Here is a 22,256-nt window from a genome sequence, read left to right on the forward strand (position 1 = left end):
TACCTTTGCAATATGTCCCTTAAATTTCAGGTTTCTATGAATCATCAAACCCAGATCTCTTGTCTCTCTTACTTCCTGCAATTTAACTCCTCCCATAGAGTATGCAGTGTCCCATCGATGTGTCCCAAACCTGAAGACCTTACATTTTGCTGCATTAAACTGACACCCCCCATTCATTTGCCCATCTATCTAGCTTATTCACATCCTCTTGCAGCGCTACCACATCTGCACTATTACTAATAACCCTTCCCAGCTTCACATATCCGCAAACAACCGAATATCCCCTTGCAATCCACGAACAATGTCATTGATATGAAGGTTAAACAATATAGGTTCCAGTACTGAGCCCTGTGAAACCCACTTGTAACCTTCTTCTTCGTTGATATTGCTCCACCATACACAACTCTCTGATACCTATTGGACAGCAATCCCGAATCCAGTTGACCAATCTGACATCCAGAGCCATGTGCTGCAACTTGAATATCAGCTTATCATGTGGCACCCTGTCAAATGCCTTCGCCAAGTCTAAGAAAATTGCAGTATATGCCTTTCCCTCTTCAACTGCTCTTGTATCTTTATCATAAAAGGCTAGCATATTGCTAAAACAAGAGCACCCCTTTACAAATCCATGTTGACTCTCACTAATAACATTACCTACATCTGCCCAATGCTGTATATGGTCCCTCACTACTTTCTCCAAGATTTTACTAACTACTGATGACACACAAACTGGCCTATAATTAGACACTTCCAGTCTGCTGCCGCCCTTATGCTATGGCACTATATTACCTTCCTTCCATTCCATGGGCACCTTTCCCGCAGCCAGACTTTCATTGAAAAGCCAGGTCAAGAGCACTGTCCAGCACTGTCAGTTCCTTATTCCACATTCTGTCAGAACTCGTGGTGAAATACCATGAGTTTTTAGAGAATTTACAGTCTCGTAGCTTTACTAACATCCAGAGTACTCAGTATGTGGAACACACTCTCCTCCTGCACCTCTAAACCTCGAACCTGCTCTATCCTTCTAGTATTCAAATTGACTCCTCCAGGATGAAATACTCCAATTAAGTGTTCATTGAATAATTCCCTTATGTCCTCTGCATAAGTCACTCTATTCCCATTTTTATCCCTCAATGTCATTCTTCCACAGTCATTTCTTCTGCTACTGGCCACATAGCTAAAAAATTCCCTAGGATTTTCCTTGGATCTAAGGGCCAATCTTTTCTCATATTCCAGTTTCGCCTTCCTTGCCATACTAGTCACTCTTCTGGCCTGTGTCATATTCTTCATGCATCTTCTCTTCCCCTGTCTCCTTATATCTCTTCCATAGCCTCTTTTTTGCATATAGCTCCTGTTTAATATTGTTTGTCATCCACTTTACTCCAAATTGTGTCCTCTTCTTCACTCGTGGTATACAGCTTACCATTGCTGCTAACAAATATTCCTTCACAATTTCCCAAGCACTAATAATAAGGATTATTTACATTAACATTTAGTTTTAACTATATACAGACATACAGGTTATTTTTGTAACAATCTTACAGGACTTAACCTCTGTAAAAATTGATGTAAAGCTTTCTGGCATTTTCAATCTACATTGAATTTTTACAGTACTATTTCATTAGAATTTTCTTGGGTTTTCAATATGTTTAATACTTTCTGTTGCAAAATCTAGATCTGTTTTGAGAGTACATCAGTGTTGTAAGACCTCCCAAAAAATCGAGTCATTATTTCTGTACGCTCTTGTGTGAGTTTTCATCTTGAGTAACAATTCTCTAAGTTACCTTGAGTTTTCTGAATTTTGAAGATACTTTTGTTACTTCCTTCAACCTTGAGAGGTCCAGTACTTTCAAACAGTACTGTCTCATCTTTTACGAGTAATATCTCACTTCAGTTTCCCTTACTGTTGATAATACAGAGATGGTCCAGATAGGATCAGATTTCCCTTATCTCTCCACACATACATCTCAGCCATAGCTTATTCACCTTCAAAGGAACTTGGTTTACTTTTCCACTCAAAACACTACTTTTCATTTATAGAACTACTAACAATATAAATCTCAACTTTGCCCAACCTTGGAATACTGCTTGTACATTGAGGTGTGCACTTAGAACACTTCTCTAAGATTGCTTGATAGTATTTCAGAAGGAACAGACTGATTAACTGATGATCTCTCCCTCACAGATTCGCTGCAGTCAGTCTTATACACATTCTGTTTCTGCCTTATGTCTTCTGCAGATGTTTTTGAAATGGCTGCCATCATTCATCCACTATCTTCCAAAATAGTAAGAAGACAAGCAATTGCTGGTAAATATTGAATTACTGTCCAGCTTCAAACTTACCGAACCAGCTTCCTACTCTTTCGTTCCATCTGCTGTTTTTTTGGAACAGCCTCTCTTACTCTATCTTTCCCATAAATTACAGACTTTAGCTGTTCCATTACCAATTTCCTTCTTTCCTCTTACTCTATTGCTTGCACATTACACAATTGTGCTATAGGCTTTGCAACTTCATGCATTGATCTGATTAAAAAAGAAAAAAAACTGATTTTTTTTTTAAGATTCCACCCTGCTTATTGAAAGCCTGAAATGGGTTAAAAAAGATCCATTTGTGGTCTGTCTAGCATTTTTGGATTATGGTTTTTGGATTATCTAATCCTTAAACCACAACCTTAGAACACAATGTATATTAGGAATGCAGAAATTACATTAAAACTAAAAAAGAAAAAAAAATCCCACCTTTACAAAGTATGAAATAGTAATTTTACAGTATGCTTCAAGACAGATTGTGTAATAACTAATGTGTTAATTTGAAGAGTTTCAATTTTCAATTGTTAGCATTTTGTTAGACAGTAGATCTACATTGTTTAGCAAATTAATATGCCTCTGTGTGGAATTCCATATCCCTTCATAATTATTACTTATAGAATGAATAGCTAAATATATTTTACAGCGAAAAATAAAACTTGCCTGTCGTTCAAGAAGTTTAACCAGATCATCTTCACAATCAAAGGCATCAACTTCCACAAAAAGGCCAAAAAGCATGTGCAAAGTTACTACAGGCAAAAAAGAGCGTCCTGATCCTGAAAAAACAAATTCACTTAAGTAAGTACAAAACTTTTCGAGTAATAACAGAAGCCACTTCATTTCTTTTGTAATTAGAATTGAAATTTTGCATATTTGAACTAAAATAAATTGGCATTCCAGTTGCTTATCCTAGTAACTTGCATTAGCATGCAAGTCATTCATTGTTCCAGATTATTCTGGAAGTAATCTAAAGATAGAGAAAATAACATTCTACACAGTTTAGCATAGTTCAGATTTGTTTGTGAAACAAATCTGAACTGTTACCACAGCATGTTGTGGGTACAACATGCTGTGGTAACAAACGTTCACCAGGCTGCCTCCACACTCGCACCGTGCCATCAGAATGGAAACAGGTGAACTTTGATTCATCACTCCAGACTGCCATTTTCCATTGGTCAACTGTCGAGTTCACATGCTCTTTGCAGCAGTCGATGAACACGACAGCCAGATAAGCAGTCGTGTTCATTGTCGTGATGTTCGGCTTGTGTGCCGCTGCTCTTCCATGGAAACCCACTGAATGGAGTTCTTTTCGTACAGTATTAGTGCTCACCATGGTGTTACTGATACTCTGGAACTCATCACGGATGGTCTGTGCTGATTGTAGCTGGTTATTGCATACTACCCATTTTAACACCCTCCTGTCCCTGTCAGTCATTTTTGGCAGCCACTGTGGGTGTTTTCCTGCACTAGTGATGCCAGAACGTCTCCATTTGTGGATCACATCACCAGCTGTTGATTGTTGATGCTCCATTTGAGTGGCAATGGCTCATATGGACATGCCACCAATGTGATACATTGACACCTCTCTTGAAATCACTGGGTTCGTGTCATGTTGCCATACCACCTGTATTTAACTGCTACAATGAAATACTACTTCCTACTATCTGTATACTGGTTTTTATGTTATTAACAAACCTGGAATATTCCATAACTTCAAATAACACTTAACATCCAAATAACATCCAGGCAATTATTGGTAGTGTGTGTCTGTTTGCATCTAATGCAAAAATAACACAAAAGGTTTTTTGCAACACCTTTTAACACAAGAGTGTCATGTGTAAGCAGATGATCAAAAGAGATCATTGGTTGAACAGATGAAGTAGTTGCCCAGAGGCTCTTTTAATAAACAGGCAGATTAAATCGAAGAGGAGGATGAGAAGTTGGCTCACTAAGTTGAAAGCTGAATTTTGTATTGATGATGACTAGCAGTTGCTCATGCTTTTACTTATTTAGAGGAAAGTGAAGGAATGATGGGGAGGAAGTGGAGAGGATCCAGAGGCGAGTGACTAAGATGATAACAGGTCTATGGAATGAACCATATGAGAACAGGTTGAAGATTTGTGGGTTGCAGAAACTAGTTGATAGGCAGAGGAGGGGAGATATGATTAAGACATTCAAATTGCTAAAGGGATTCTATAGGATTAATTCAGAGGATATTTTTGAGATCAGGACTGGTGGTGGGAGAACTAGGGGACAGCTATGGAAGCTGGGCAAGAGTGTGGTTAGCAGGGGTGTTAGAGCTGGGTTCTTTACTTTTAGAGTGGTAAATGAGTGGAATAAGCTGCCAGAGTCTGTTGTGGGTGCTATGATGGTGAACGAGTTCAAGACAGGGTATGATAGATACTGTGAGAATGTAATTGCATAGTTGTGTGGACATGATGTTTAGGGCCTCCCTCGATGAGTCTAAGGACTCCTGGAGTCGCCCGAAATAATAATAATAATGATAGTTGTTCTGTGGAGGAGTGCCTTTGAAAACACCTGTGTAAAAGTCATAAAGCTTCGATAAGAAAATGATTGAAGGAAATTTGAGAGGGGGAAGAATCATCTCTTAATCAGATTGTCCTTGTCTAGATAAAAAGAATAATTCTGAGTCAGGTTTTTTGTTCAAGCATTCCAAATGCAAAAACAGTATTCTAAGTTGGGACAAAGATTTGGATTTGTATAACATTAGAAATTGTATAGGTGAGAAGTAATGTGTCAAACAAAAGAGGATACCAAGTTTTTTGGAGACTGAGGAAGCTGTATACATGTGTTTTTGCTAGGAAAGACTAGAAGCTTAAAGCAGTCCAAGAAAATAAATCTGATCCTCAATAAGATCTGAATATTTCCTACATATGCAGTATGTCCGTTAAGTAATTAGATTGATTTTTTACAGAACAGTCCCTTTGAATAAAATTAACTAATGTATTTATAGTTTTGACTGCTAGAGTTGTTGTAATTGCAGGAGGCAACTCTCGAGTCAGGTGACACAGCAGTTTTTGTGTTGGCAACTGTTGAAATAAGAGAGTGTGTGTGAGTGAGTGGAGTGTGTCAGAAGTTGCATCATGGAGCAAAGAGCTGTGATAAAATTTTACTATAAATTAGGAAAAAATACTACAGAAGTGTATCAAGACCTAAAAAAAATTATGGCAATGACTGTCTGAGCCATGCAGACAGTCATTGTAACATTGAAAACCAGCAATAGGTGTTATTGCTGGTTTTCAATGTTAAAAGGACGGGGTCCCCTGGAGGATGAACCATGCTGTGGACAGCCAGTTTCTGCATGGACAAATGAAAATGTGGTGAAAGCTAGGGAAATTGTTATCCATGACAGGCAGATAATGATAACCACTAGGCTACCTGCTGTACAGCTTGGTGTCGATAAGGAAACGGCCTAATTAATGTTAGAAAGAGATTTGCATAAGAGGAAGATTTGTTCGAGGTTTGTGCTGCACACATTGACACATGAACAGAGAGCACCAGGTTGCAGGTTGTCAAAATTTCATCCATGCAGTTGATCAAGATCATGATGTGTTACAAAGAATTGTCACTGGTGATGAAAGTTGGTGTTTTCAGTTTGATCCAGAAACGAAATGCCAGGTCATGGATGGCGTGGAACATCTTCTCCCTGATAGAAGAAAGTCAGGTTGCAAAAATCACATGTAAAGATAATGTCAAGGAATGGTCATTGACACACAGGAATGGAATTAACACTGTGAATTTGTTCTTGAGGGCACTTCAGTGAACGGTCAGTATTGCATTATCTGTAAGCCCATATGTGACATGTCAGGAAAGAACTGTTCCACAACGACAACAACAGTTGGTTTCTGTTGCCCAACAATGCACCTGTGCACAGCCTGTGAAGCAGTTTCTGGCTTCGAAGTCAATCTGTGTGATTAAACATCCCCCCCCCTCCCACTCCCCATATGCAAGATTTGGCTCCTGCAGACTTTTTCCCTCTTCCCAAATTCTTGCCAGTGCTAGAATTATACGTTTCATACCATTAAATTGTTACAGTTACTTATTTTTGGAAAATGCAATTATCTATCACATGGTGGCCGCCGATTTTACCCTGAACATGGCAGATCATGTGATAGATAATTGCATTTTCCAACAATAAGTTCTCTGTAACAATTTAATGGTATGAAACATATAATTCTAGCATTGGCAAGTAAGGAGGTAGTAAAATAATTATATACAAAGTACCACATTATGTGAAAACAAAAAATGTAAGGAACTATTTTGTGCAGCATAAGCCTATAGTACGAATGGTAAGAAAAGCCAGAAATGTAGTCTATTCCGCTATTTCCAAGATAACCTGAAAAGGAGTATAGTTTCTTAACTTAGTGGGATAATCAACACAAGATGTAAGGGAGGTTGTGGAATGAAGGGAATGTTGCAGTTCATGTGTACTAATTGCTAGAAGTAATCAGAATAAGGGAGAGAAGTTTCTGGTTAGAGAGAAATGGAAAGAACATCTATTTAGGATGGAAAGATATTGGCTACCAAAAGTAGTGGATAGGTATAGACAGGAGGGGGGTTGATGAAGCCAGAACAGGCAAATGCCTAATCCTTGAACAGAAGAAGTTTTTGGCATTAGTTAGCTCAACTTGGCCAGAGGTTACGTATTAGTGAGACTTAGTTGATTGATGATGATTATAGGGAGAGAATGCAAGGGATATAGTATTTTCAGAAAGAACAAAATGGGAGTAATGGTTTTGTTAATGTTAGCAGAAGAATTGAAGCCAAAAGTGTAGAAGTACTTAGGAAGATGGAGAGGACAGTTAATTTGAGGCTATTTGGCTGAAATATGAGGAAGGGGGGGAGCCTGGAAAGTTCTGATAAACACCTAGAACAAAAATAATTTTGTCTTTATAAAAAGACATAAAATTAATTTTTGTTCTTGCGGAAGTGATATTTGGTCTTGACCTGGGAGAGTGCCATACATGCAGAAGTTCTTTGAGAGATACTTGTGCCATAAAGTTTGTTCAATTCACATGAAAATACAAGGCAATAAGGAAATAATATTTATTTAAATAAATATAATTTACTTATTTCCTTGTGTTTTCATGTGAATTGAAGAAACATATTGTACATGCAAAATTTTTTGTTAAAAAAATGTATATGTGGAAGTATAAAGCAGGTGATTATGATAAGCTGAGAGGTCAGGTTGCTGCAGTGCATGGTATATGAATTTAGAGGGGAGAGAGGTTGGCATTGCAAAGGAGTTAGTCAAGAGACCCAAAGTCAGGAGGATAAATCGGGTAGGAGTTAGATGGATGAATAGCATCATTAAGCAGGAGTTGCAGAAAAATAAAAAGGCAATCAGCATGCCCATGACCGGTGCAAGATACAGGCAAGTGGTGTGACTTTGTATGGTGAGGAAAGCCAAAGGTAATTTTAAGAGAGAACTAACTGATGAGGCCAAAAGAAATTTTATGTCTTTCACCATGTCACAAGTAAAAGGAAGAATGAGTTCAAAATGCTAATGGTAAGGAGGTAACAGAAGCAAACCAACAAGAAAAAGTTCAGTTACTGAGTGATCATTTTGCTGTAAGGTGTACCATCCAGGTGGTGATATGACAGCACCAGATGTCACTGACTAATGGGAGATTAGAGGTTGGTGAATGGAAGGTGCTTAGGGTATTGCAAAACCAAATGCAAATACAGCTGTGTGGTTTGATGGCTTATCAGCCCATGTATTATGAAAATGTGCAAGGGAATTAGCATACTTCTAACTAGCCGTTCATTAAGCCTCAGTTCTAGGAATGTGACTATGGAGTAGAAGATAGAAGTAGCAAATTATAGACCACTCCTCTAATTCTGGAGTGGTTGTGAAGATATTGAAGAAGTTGATAAGACAAAATTCAGGACTTGGGTGGCCAGGAATGTGATACTTTATAAGGCAACATGGTTTTGTGAAGGGTAGGTCTTCACTTAATAATTTGCTTACTTTTTACAGTACAGTTGGATAAAGGAATTGGCTACTCAGTGATACTGCTAGACTTTGCAGAAGCATTTGACAGGATTCCACATGGAACTGAGTTGCATAAATTGGAGCGAATAAGGGATGAAGAAGAAGGTGATTTGGATTAGAGGGTGGCTGATGAAGGGAAAAGGTAGGTGACTAGTGTGTACCACTGGGCTGAATACTTGGTCTTATGCTTAATTTGTGCATTGGTGATGTAAGAAACGATTTGAGAGGAAATATTGAATTGTTTGCTGATGATGATGTAAAGCTGAGAAGAGTGACTGGCAGTATGGGCAAAGGTGAATAGGTGCCATTTTAACATATTCAAGTGTAAGGTGATGCATGGAAGAAGAGATCACAAGCTGTGTAATATGTTATTATTATTACCCCAAGACCTCATGGAGTTCAAAGACTCATCTGGGAGGTCCTTTTATCACACACACAGCTCATCATACCGAGTCTTAAACACACTCAAACGCCTTGCAGACACCGCACTCTCAGGCAAGGCATTCCAATCATTTACAACTCTGCACGAAAAAAACCTGCCTCTCACTCCCTTACTCACACCCTCTTTATACAGTTTCCGGGGATGACCTCTGGTTCTTCCCTGATCTCCCACTATTTTCTGTAGAACTTCTCCAGCATTGATCCTATTACAACCCCTTGCCAACTTGTCGGTCTCTATCATATCTCCTCTCTTCCTCCTGTCCATATATTGATGGAACTGCAGGAAATTTATAAGGGCAGGGATTTGGGAATGATTGTGGACAGGAAGTTTGAAGTTTATTGCATGGTGGCCAAAACAGCACATCAGATTATGTGGTGGTTGAAGAACACAAAAGTAGGCATAGGGAGGTAAATTATTTCTCTTTATAAGGCTTTAATAAGACCAAATCTGGATATTGCAGGGATGAAGAAGTGGTGGAAAGGATCTAGAAACGAGTGAAGATTGTGTCAGGCCTATCTCCTGTGAGAATAGATTGAATGTTTGTGGCTTAAAAAACTAGCTGACAGGTGAAAATGAGTGGATGATAGAAGCATATAAACTGTTAAAGGGATTTTATAGGATTGATAATGAAGACTTTTCAGTACATGACAGGAAGAGAGAGAGAGAACAAGGGGATCACCCCTCTCAAAATTGTATAAAAGTGTGTTTAGCCAGTAACTAGGCTTTAACCTTTTGCTTAAAGAGTCATGAATGGATGGAGTGTGTTACCAGAGATGGTTGTGAGTGCTTTGTCAGTGAATGAGTTCAAGGAGAGGTAAGATGGGTATTATGTGAATAATGGTTGGTGTATGAATAATTCCAGATTATATAGAGTAAATTAGGTTAAAAATCATATCAAATTTAGAGAGGGTTCACTCTTAATGTAAGATAGTACTGTCATAGTAACCTGAACATCCCTTCAGGGTACATATCAAAATTGATGATTATGCATAAATAATTGGTTTTGTACAATGAGTCTTCTGACTCCATGAAGATACCTGTATAATAATAAATAATGATAATAATATTCCAGATTATTGTTTTAAATGGTACAAGAAAGTTATCACCAGGAAGAATATTGTTTATTTTCTAGAGTAAATTAGGTTAAAAATTATATCAAATTTAGAAAGGTTTCACTGACAAACAAAGGGTTAGATGAAGCCCTTTGTTTGGAAAGACTTGGGTTCGATTCTAGCCATGACATGAGGAACCTTTATCTAGTCTCTTTCGACTAAAGATGGGTTAGCCAGTCTCATACAGAAATAGAAAACTTTTTCTCCTAAAAAGTTGGGTTTTTTGTCCCTCAGAATAGGCAAACCAGCCAGGAAAAAGCAACAGTTGACAGACAAAAATACATTATAACCAACAGCTTCAGGTTGGTTTCATATGATGGTGGCATATGAAATACAGAGGCTGGGACCCAGCCTCTGTATCAGGGTTAATTAGCATCATATGCTAATTAACCCTTTGACCGTTACATGAGCACTGTGCACGTTCATTTGCATCGTTTCTTTATCATTACTAACGCAGTGAACATGTTTCTGTAATTTGTTGATAGTGTTACTAACACTTTGAGTACATTTCCATAAATGTTTTAATTTTGCATTCGTTATAACTGAACTAGACATATTTATGATTTAGTTTTTGTGCTTACACATAAAGGACAATTATTCACTGTGAGAAAAGAAATTTGTGTACTTTTCTAGAACCGAAAGTAAGTACTCAAGTGGTGTAAAAAAAATGGCTTCAACATTGGGTTTGCAGAGGCGCAAGATGTCTGCTGCATTATTTGCAAGAGATTTTGATAGCGAATCAAATGAAGAATATGTTGAGAATTCTCTTTAGATATAAGTGATTACAGCAATGTCGATATCTCATTGGAGAGTTCTGATAGTGATGTGGTTTGTTCCAAGCTAGGAGTTATCTTTGCTTTTCTTTTACAGGAACACCTGGTATTTCTCAAGATAACTCCGTAACTAATTGCTCATTGGAACTATTTGAATTATATTTTGACAAAGATATAATGAACATTTTAGTTGAGGAAACAAACAAGAAAGCTATGCACTTTATTGCTGCTACAAACCCCAAAAGTTTTTCTTGAAGCATTATTATTGCTTCAAGGCATAGTTCAGAAATGAAATGGTATTGGACTAAAAAAAAAAAAAAAAAAGAGGAGAGTGATTGAGATACCATTTATTTCAGAAGCGATGTCTGAATGTAAATATTCCTGATAATTAAATTTTTACACTTTGCTGATAGCGATTCTGATTATCCTAATCCAGAACTTAAAAAAATAAGCTTTTTTTTTTCACAAGAGGAAATCCTTATTTTATACAAGGGTCAACTTGGTTGGAAAAAGCACATGCCACTGACACTCTCATTTTGGTTTGAAATGATTTGAACTTTGGAATCATCTAGCGGCTACATATACGACCTAATAAATTTGTAGAGGTAAAGGAACTCAGGTATCCAGTTTACTGCGTGATGTTTCTTTTGGTACACGAATTGTTGTTACCATGTCATCTTCTCAGCTGAATAAACTAAGGTACTGCATTACCTTAGATAATTATTTCAATATCTTATTTCATTACCCGAGCTTGCAAACTACTTAGTTACCAAGAAAACTGATGTTTATGGGACTGCTAAGACAACCCAAAAAGAAATACCTGAAGAATTCAAATTGAAGAAGTTGAAGAAAGGAGAAATTCGTGTCTTTCAGCATGGGAAGATCGTTTGCTTGAAATGGAAAGACAAGAAAGATGTCACTATGCTGAGCACGATCCATGGGAACTAAATGGAGGATGTAGAGACAAGGAAAGGAACTATGAAAAAACCCAGCTGTGGTATTAGTACAACAACATGGTGTTGATCACTTAGACCAAATGCTTTAATATTATCCTGCTACCTGGAACAAACAGGGAGATTACGTAAAAATATTCGAACACCTTTTACATATCTCTGTGTACAATGCTTTTATACTACACAGAAAGTTAGGTGGTAAGCTTGATCATATAGCTTTTAGGCTGGACAAAATCATTGAAACCTACCACACACCCCAAGGGCTAACAAGAAAGATGGAAGACCAGCTAAAGGAGGGAGCCCAATCAAACTAACAGGAAAGCACTTTCCAGAATATATACTCTCTTCTGCAAAGCAAAACTTCCAAAGAAATATCACTGTATGTATGTAGGTTATTATAGTTATTTTTGTATGTATAAAAATCATTTATTAGTTAATATTCTTTTTAGTAAATCATTGACAGTTTTTGTAAAAAACTGTCAATGATTGTAAATTGTAAATAAATTGTAAATATTTATTTACAAAAATAAATAATTGTAAATAAAATATTTTGTAAATAAATATTTTTTATACCTTGTTAGTCAAGTAGTCTTGAAATTCGGCAAAAAAAAAAAAAAAACTTGGGGTAAGTGGAACCTAATTGTCAAAGAGTTAATTAATCATGGTATAACAAAGAGGTAAAACGTTTAGTGAAAGAAAATGCATTTCAAATATCAAATACCTCTAGTTACATATAGTTTTGTGTTTTGTTTATTTTACTAAAGCATTTGATAGAATACAGTTAAAAGGCATTGAATGCGAAAGACCAAAACAAATTTTAGAATTCAGAATACATACATACTAACACAGCTAACAGGTATGTAATAAATGCAGAACAGGGATAGACTGAAGAAAATTAAAGTAAACAAAGTGGAAACATGTAGAATGCAAATTAAAAATGGAAAATTAAGAATAATTGGTTATGCTGGTGATATAATTGAATTAAATAAATTAAAAACAATTCAATAAGTGGCAAGTCTTTGACAACTGCAGATAACACATAGATACTTATAGCAATGGTATAGCTAGAGATTTTTCTGCCCGGAGCGGTCCCCGAATTTGCTGCCCCTCTCAATACACACCAAAAAAACTACAAAAAGTGAAAGAAATGCATTTCAAATATCAAATACCTCTAGTTTCATATAGTTTTGTGTTTTGCTTATTTTACTAAAGCATTTGATAGAATACAGTTAAAAGGCATTGAATGCGAAAGACCGAAACAAATTTTAGAATTCAGAATACATACATACTAACACAGCTAACAGGTATGTAATAAATGCAGAACAGGGATAGACTGAAGAAAAGTCATTATCAAGGTCTTAGAGAAAATAGTCAAGAGGAAAATACAAGATTGGATAGAAGAAAATGGGATACTGTATCGGGGACAGCATGGTTTTGTGAAGGGTAGGTCATGCCTCAGTAACTTGCTCACATATTATAACACAGTGACGGCTGAACTGGATAAGGGTAATGGGTTTACGGTGATTCTACTGGACCTTGCCAAGGCCTTTGACAGGATACCACATGGAATTCTAATCAGTAAATTGGGGCATATGGGGATGGACATAGGGTTGGTGAGATGGATAGGAGGGTGGTTGACGGAGAGATATCAGAGAGTGGTTTACTCAGGAGTAGAGTCCACAAGACGGCCTGTGACTAGTGGTGTGCCACAAGGATCTGTTCTTGGACCACTGCTGTTTAATTGGTTCATAAATGATATAGGAAAGGATCTGAGAGGAACAGTTCATTTGTTTGCGGATGATGCGAAGTTGGGTAGGGCAATAGTGAATGCAGATGACGTCAAATTTTTGCAGGATGATTTGGATAGATTGGAGGTCTGGGCTAAGGAGAATGGATGTCAGTTTAATGTGGCAAAATGTAAGGTTTTGCATTTTGGGGTGAAAAGATTGGAGGCAGTTTACTGCATTGGTGGAACCGTGCTCCAGGAAATTGATGAGGCACGAGATTTAGGAGTGTTGGTAGATAAGGAATTGAAATTTAGGGGACACATTGCAAAAGTGGCCAAATCAGCTCATCAAATCACTTGGTTGCTGAAGAATACGTTGACAAGCAGGTTATTGTTCCTCTGTATCGAGCCTTGATAAGACCCCATCTAGACTACTGTGCTCAGATTTGGTCACCTAGGTTTCTTCTTGATGGGGAGGAGGTGGAGAGGATCCAGAGGCGAGTGACCAAGATGATAGCAGGTCTGTGGAATGAACCGTATGAGAACAGGTTGAGGATTTGTGGGTTGCAAAAATTGGTTGATAGGCGGAGGAGGGGAGATATGATTGAGACATTCAAATTACTGAAGGGTTTCTATAAAATTAATTCAGAAGATATTTTTGAGAACAGGGCTGGTTGTGGGAGGACTAGGGGACATCCATGGAAACTGGGCAAAAGTGTGGTTAGTAAAGTTGTTAGAGCTGGGTTCTTTACTTTTAGAGTAGTGAATGAGTGGAATGCGCTCCCTGAGTCTGTGGTGGATGCTGTGACAGTGAATGAGTTTAAGGCGAGGTATGATAGGTACTGTATGAATGTCAAATAGTTGTGATGAATATGATTTGGGGCCTCCCTCGATGAGTCTAATGACTCCCTGGAGTTGCCCGTAATAATAGTAATAAAAAAGTCAAAACGACGTATAAGGAAATAAATTAAAACACTATGTTTATTTTTGAAGTAAAACTTTAATTTCAACATTCCAGAATGTTATTTTTCTTGCTTTTCTGTTAGCAAAATCGTCGATGATATTGGCGAAGTCTATTTCATAATAATGTAGGTACTTCTTAATCCATTTTATTTAGAAAAACTCCTCTCACAACTAGCAACACCTACAGCAATTGTGAGAAAAATTAGCAGTAGTATTACAATATTTGGAAATGAGTTCTCGAGACTGTATTTTAGAATTAACTGCAAAAGTTCAAAAAGGTTCAAAGTGCTGCCCCCCCCCCCCTGTCTCTCCCTAGCTATGCCTCTGACTTATGGTTAGCAGTCTGCTGGAAGAAGTATGTCAGTGCAAAATGAGATGAAAAAAAGTCAATGTCTTTTTAAAATATGAAGCATTTCTGCAAGATTTCTTATAGAAAAGTATGGGTGGCAAATGCTTCCTTAGCCATCTGAAGTCCTGACATCAGTCCTCCACACTGATCTGTTTCCTAACTTGAAAAAAAAAACCATGCCATGGGAAATGAACCACTTCGTTACCATTTAAGTGTCTGCTGATGTTACCTGATTTATCAATCCACACCAACAATGGAGTTTGATGGTGGTTTGATAATGGGTTTGACAGAAATATAATACTTAACCAAATGATGAGAAGCAGTAAGGTAGAAATAGACTGTATTTGAAGGCCTGTGAATATATTTTATTACATAATATTTGGTTTAGCAACAGGAGTATACAGTAGAACTTTTCAAACTACACTCAGAGTTATTTAAGTAACATGTATCATGTATATTAAAATGTGCAGTTTGATGACACTTTTTTTTTAAATGTTTATTATAGTAGCATGGTTGCTGATGATAATTCAAAAAAAAGTAAAGAAGGGATAATTTGTCCTGTATGTTTTGATACAGTAATAATGGTAAGTATTTTCTTTTTATTCACATATGCATGATTTCAAAACAAACATTAATTCTATAAAGTATCGGCGATCACTAGCGTGAGCTAATGCAAGTGACCCTAGTATGTAGTACAATACCGGACAACTCATTGCAAAGGTGGGGAAAGTTCAGATCGATATTCATAGGTATTTTCCATAATGTAAAAACACATTTCCTAGATAAAGTATGCTGTTATTACATTATGGTGGGACGTCACTACCCAGATCGGTTTCAGCCTTTTTTGAGGCTTCATCAGTGAGTAGGTAGACCAAATTAATACCAAAATGTATAGCGGAAAGAACTTATATACTCTGCTATATGAGTTTCCAAACAGGTGCAACCATTAAGTTACTTAAATATAAAGAACTAATAAGCTTCATTTCGGCGATATAAACAATATTTAAATTAAGGGGATATAAAATCCCACATTGTTTCAAAACCGAATAAGAAACTCAAAGATTGCAATCAGAGAGTTTCATGCCGAATATAGTAAACTATAAAGTATCGGCGATCACTTGCGTGAGCTAATGCAAGTGACCCTAGTACGTAGTACAGTACCAGACAATGTTAATAACAGCATACATTTCCTAGGAAATGTGTTTTTACATTATGGAAAATACCTAAGAATAGCGATCTGAACTTTCCCCACCTTTGCAACGAGTTGTCCAATATTGTACTATGTACTAAGGTCACTTGCATTAGCTCATGCTAGTGATCGCCGATACTTTATAGTTTACTATATTTGGCATGAAACTCTCTGATTCCAATCTTTGAGTTTCTTATTCGGTTTTGAAACAATGTGGGATTTTATATCCCCTTAATTTAAATATTGTTTATATCGCCGAAATGAAGCTTATTAGTTCTTTATATTTAAGTAACTTAATGGTTGCACCTGTTTGGAAACTCATATAGCAGAGTATATAAGTTCTTTCCGCTATACACTTTGGTATTAATTTGGTCTACCTACTCACTGATGAAGCCTCAAAAAAGGCTGAAACCGATCTGGGTAGTGACGTCCCACCATAATGTAATAACAGCATACTTTATCTAGGAAATGTGTTTTTACATTATGGAAAATACCTATGAATAGCGATCTGAACTTTCCCCACCTTTGCAATGAGTTGTCCGGTATTGTACTACGTACTAGGGTCACTTGCATTAGCTCACGCTAGTAATCGAGGATACTTTATAGTTTACTGTATTTGGTTTTGAAACAATGTGGGATTTTATATCCCCTTAATTTAAAAATTGTTTATATTGCCAAAATGAAGCTTATTAGCTCTTTATATTTAAGTAACTTAATGGTTGCACCTGTTTGGAAACTCGTATAGCAGAGTATATAAGTTCTTTCTGCTATACACTTTGGTATTAATTTGGTCTACCTACTCACTGATGAAGCCTCAAAAAAGGCTGAAACCGGTCTGGGTAGTGACCTCCCACCATAATGTAATAACAGCATACATTTCCTAGGAAATGTGTTTTTACATTATGGAAAATACCTAAGAATAGCGATCTGAACTTTCCCCACCTTTGCAACGAGTTGTCCGGTATTGTACTACGTACTAGGGTCACTTGCATTAGCTCACGCTAGTGATCGCCGATACTTTATAGTTTACTATATTCGGCATGAAACTCTCTGATTCTAATCTTTGAGTTTCTTATTCGGTTTTGAAACAATGTGGGATTTTATATCCCCTTAATTTAAATATTAATTCTATAAATTTATCTCTTGATTATCCAGTTGACAACACTGCAGTTTGTTTTAGAGAAAAGGATATTGAGCATAATAATTTCTAAGTGTGGGAAATAGCAACTTTTTTTTTTACCTCTCCAACATTTCTCTAGTAATGAAGTCATCAGAGATAAAATTATAGTTATCCAATTTATATTTTTATAAGCTTACATATTATCCATTTTTTTAAGAAAGTAAAATGGATTAAAACAGCAAATTTAGATAAGAACCTTAAGTTTAATTTAAAGATTTTATGGCTGCTATTCCTCCCATGTGTTAAGCTTTAGGATTGGATGGAACTCATGTTGGAAGTTTAATAAAGTAAAACAGCACTGGAAAAGAATTAAAACTAATGTTTAATTCTTCCACTATTTTGTATTAGTCACAGGGACATTTTTTTGGGAGTACAGCATAAAATTGTAACACACACAACACAAAACTAGGTGCAACTTTGTAGACAAAACATTAACCAGAGTTCTAACTAGATAGGGCACCTACTGGGGCCTCAATTGTAATAAGTCTTGGAGAATTGTTTCCAATATTTTGAAAAGTTTATTGCATCCATATTTATTCAGATTAGGTTGATTTTTGAGGATATCTGTTGATTCTAATGTCTTTCATTTCTAAACTTGCTGTGATGTAACATGTGTGGTTTTTATCCCATTGGATTCTTCATAGAAACTGACCATGCTCCTGTGAAGTATGGTCTGCTAGACCTAACTGATCACAGTCATGATTACAGATGTATTTTTCAGGATCGAATGCTGGTCTTGAAATTTACGCTTGCTCTTGTCATCATTTAGGGAGTGAGAGGTGTGATTGAAATCTGATTATTGGAATAATGAATTACAGGTAACCCTTATATAACGCGGATGTTAGGTTCCATAGAAATGCCGCGTTATATAAATCGCGTTATGTGAGACTCAGATCACATACAAAAAGTAGGGTTATGTTCCGAAATCGTTTTTTTTTTTTATTTTAAAATACTATACAAACAACAATGACATATCCAACAAAAAAATATTTTTATTTAATTGAGGTAATTCATGTAAGTTAAGAAAACACATAAACTATGACACAAATACAATTTTAAAAAATTATAAAATTACAAATTGTAATTAAACTTCATTGCACGTAATGCATTAATGTTTCGGGCAAAATAAAAATAAGTGCATATTTTAATCTTTCAGAGCACGAGGATTTGAGGATCGGTTAATAAACATTAGTTTTGTCATGTAATCACCTGATGCATTACTACAAAACAGTAGAGTAATTCTGTCTTTGGAAGCTTTGAATCCAGGAGATGATCTTTCATTTTTCGAAATATAGGTGTATTTCGCCATTTTTTTCCAATATAACCCGGATTCATCAGCATTGAACAACTGTCTGCATTATAAATGTTTATAAACTTTGAGAGTTTTTTGTTTAATAAGATTTCCATCCAAAGGGATTTTCTTTTGAGTGCATCTTTTTTCCAAATTATTAGAGATTTCTTCATTTTGCTCTTAGAAAATTGCGTACACGAGCAACGAGCTTTGCACTTACTGTTGATCCAGCAATAAACACTTTCTCGGATTTTATGTTCATTGTGTTTGATTGTTTGAATTGTTGATTCATTTAAATTCAAAGTCCTTACAACAACTGGTTTTTCTCCATTGTTCAACCGATCCATGATTTTAATTTTTTTTCTTTGAGACGAATTTTCTTTTCAATATTCATTTTTTCCCTTTCAATGCAATTTGTGGCCATTACTATAAAAATAATTTTTTTACATAAAAAAGCATTACATATTAATTATGTATGTAACTCACCAGAAAATAAAGTGCTGAGCTTGAGATAACACACTTATGATTTTTAATGCACTTTTCTGTCAGAAAACAAAGATAATTTTCAACAATAAACACTTATACAGTATACAATTGATGTACATGCATGCTTAAGGGTGTTTCCCCTAATATAAATTCACTACTTATAACTACCTGCACGGTACGGGCAGCCACAAATTTAACGAAGATAAAATTTGATTTTTAAGTTGCATGGTGAAAAATATATGAAAAGTTAGAGTTACTACAATTTGTAGACTGTGTTTTTGTCAAAACCGCATTGAACAAGGGTTACTAAAACTTGTAGACCGCATTGTATAAGTACCGCGTCATACGAGGGTTACTTGTACTGACCATTTAGAACTATATATGTATTTAGAAATTTATGTACATTTAAGCATACAAATACAACATTTATTTTACAAATGATATTCTATATTTTTCAATTTAGCTACTTGAATACAAATTCTACCCTACGGTTCTTCTTTATGAACTGGTCGATAACATCATCATAAAAAGTTGGTTGTAACTTAATTTTCCCAAGCAACATGCACACTTGTAAAGACTGCTGAAGCTCACTGGCTAGAGCTACGTTGACTGCATATGGCCTGTGGTTTAAGCAACAGAGTGAGACGATGTGAAATGGCTATGCATGTGCATGAAATCACAGTGCTGCTGTGATGATTTGGAAGCTCCTACAACCGAGCAAGCCAAGGTAGCTTTGACTAGACAAGCAAACATCAGCCTTCGATACACAACACAAAGCTCAATTATTGCTGCACAAGTTTAAGATGTCTTCTGTCTACAAAAATAAAAGCCTAAATGGAATGCTTATAAATGCATGCATTTATTAACAAATAAATAGCTTCTTTCTCAATTAATGAGCTTGCATAGCAAGCATGGAGAATTCACCACTGATATTTTTTATGTTCTTTTCTTTCATGCAGATAGATGGTGGCTGATCTTCTAGTCTGTTCAGAGTAGACCAACTTGCAGCAATGAGGCACCTCTATACACACCAACAAATGAGAGAGGAAGGAGCTGGTCCTTAAGGGGATCTGCCAGATGTGTATTAAGTGCCTTATTGCTAAGAAGAAAGCAAATGGTGGTGTATTTGGAGGGAGAGCTAGTTAAGATGAGATCCAGGTTGTCTGGAGAATGGATGAGGATTATCTAGAATTCTAGTAGACAGATTAACTATTTATGTTAAATCATTATTGAGGGAAAACAATTTTGCTTATATTCTACTTTGGTCTGTGAGTAGGGCTGCCTAGGAAGATTATATCACTGTTTGGGTGATTAAACCATATGTGTTTGACTTCAGAAATAGAGAAAGAAAGAGAGAAATAAAGGCAGAAAATGAAGATAGCAAAATGAGAAGAAAGCCTTGAATCAAAGCAGATCATACAAAGGATAGTCCAGGTCCTATAATCTTGGCATGGAATTTCAAACCTCACAAAACTGCATTTTCTCCCCTTACAGAAAGCATTAGTGAGGGTACTGGGGGAAAGTTTAGGCAAGCTGTAATCATAATAATCAAGCCATAATTGAGGATGTCAGTTGAAGTTCAGTGATAAATAACAGATTGGGTTTGTGTCTAAATTATTATTACACACTTATCTCCATGGAGTGAGAAGATACATTGCAGGAGATCCATCATTCACACAATACCTATCATACCTCTCCATAAACTCATTCACTGATGAGACACTCACAACCATCTCTGGTAACCCATTCTACCCATTCACCACTCTCCAAGCAAAAAATCTGGTCCTAATACTCTTGCTAATCACACTCTTACACAACTTCCACTGATGACCCCTTGTTCTCTCCCTTCTTGCCATGAAAAAAAGTCAGGAGATCCATCATTCACACAATACCTATCATACCTCTCCATAAACTCATTCACTGATGAGACACTCACAACCATCTCTGGTAACCCATTCTACCCATTCATCACCCTTCAAGCAGAAAATCTGGTCATAATACTTTTACTAATCACACTCTTACACAACTTCCACTGATGACCCCTTGTTCTCTCCCTTCTTGCCATGAAAAAAAGCCTTCAGTGTCAGTCCTATAAAACCTCTTTAATAATTTAAATGCTTTTGTCGTCCATCTTCAAGGCCCAGCTTTCCTAATTGGGTTGTGGGGACTGCAGCTGCAAGAGGGACTTCCAATGGTCGTGATCCTCCATCACCAAGCTCAGGTGTTCTGGTGGGACTCCCAGATTTGTCCACCCAAGGTTTTGAATGTAATCTATCCAGCGAGTTCTTGACCTCCCACCCCCTGGCTTGGCAAAGAGGGCTGCTGGGGGAGCCTCTCTTGTGGCATTCTGACCAGATGCCTGTACCATCATAACTGTGATCTCTCAACACAGAGAAGCAGCGGTTGAGTATTGAGTGTTTCCCGAATTGCAGAGCTTCTGACTCTGTCGAGTCTTGTCAGTCCCGTAACCTCTCGAAGGAACTTCATTTCAGTCTCTTGGATTCGTGTCCACATTCTTTCGGTTATTACCCAGCTCTCATGACCATAGGTGAGGATGGGGACATAAACTGTATTGAAGACAGCCAACTTTGCCTTCTGGCTTAACTCCTGCTTCAATACTACCGAACGACCAAGCTCCTGCAATGTTGCGCTTGCTGAGCCGATTCAAGTATCTAGCTCTACGTCACACTTTCCATCACTCGTGAATATGGTCCCAAGGTATTTAAACCTCCACCTGCCTCAGTGGGACTCCACTCACATGTAGAGTGCACTGGGATGATTGTCTTGAGACCACAAATGTTTTTGGCCAAACTTAACTTCATCCCGGTTTCTGCACAAACCTATCCAGGGTCCACTGGAAGTCATCTGTGGAAGAGCTAAGCAAAACTCATCTGCAAAAAGCAGCCGTCCAATGCTTCATCTTCCAATTCTGACACACTCGCTGCTGTATGGCTGTGCTTATCAATCCAGTCTATAAATATTATGAAAAGGAGGGGTATCAGAACACATCCTTTGCAGAGAGCAACGGAGACTCTGAAAGGTTCAGACTCTGCTGTTTACCCTGACACAAAACTCCGGGCATTCTTACAGGGACTTGATGGCAGCTAATAGTTGGCCATCCACTCCATACTCCTGTACTACTTGCCAAAGCTTATCCCAAAGAACCCGGTCATATGCCTTCTCCAAGTCCACCAAACATGTGCAGACATTCTTAGCATATTCCCAAGATTTCTCAAAGACTTGCCTTAATGCTTCTATCATGTCTAATCTTTTTCACTTATCAACTAATTTTTGAAGCCTACAGATGATCAGTCTATTCTCATAGGGAGCATTCCACAGACCTATCACAATTTTTGCCACTTACCTCTGTATCTAGATCTTCTCCACAATTTCATTATCCCCCACAGAATCTTGGAGACCTGATCTATGCTCAGTGGTCCAGTTGTGGCCTTATTAAAGCCTTATATAG

General features: G+C 37.0%; 1 protein-coding gene across 1 annotated transcript in view; it reads left to right on the forward strand.

Annotated features, from left to right (window-relative positions):
• Positions 1–22,256, forward strand: part of LOC150110612 (uncharacterized) — a 114,338-nt gene that overhangs the window by 74,649 nt on the left and 17,433 nt on the right. The window contains exons 4-5 of the mRNA XM_090395195.1: positions 2,954–3,105; positions 15,147–15,225. Of these exons, the coding sequence (XP_090251321.1) occupies positions 2,954–3,105; positions 15,147–15,225 (231 nt within the window). The remainder of the gene's footprint in view (positions 1–2,953; positions 3,106–15,146; positions 15,226–22,256) is intronic.

Source organism: Typopeltis vanoorti, chromosome 1 (genome assembly GCF_054136105.1).
Source record: "Typopeltis vanoorti isolate ZY-2024b chromosome 1, IOZ_Tvanoo_1.0, whole genome shotgun sequence".
Classification (NCBI taxonomy): domain Eukaryota; kingdom Metazoa; phylum Arthropoda; class Arachnida; order Uropygi; family Thelyphonidae; genus Typopeltis; species Typopeltis vanoorti.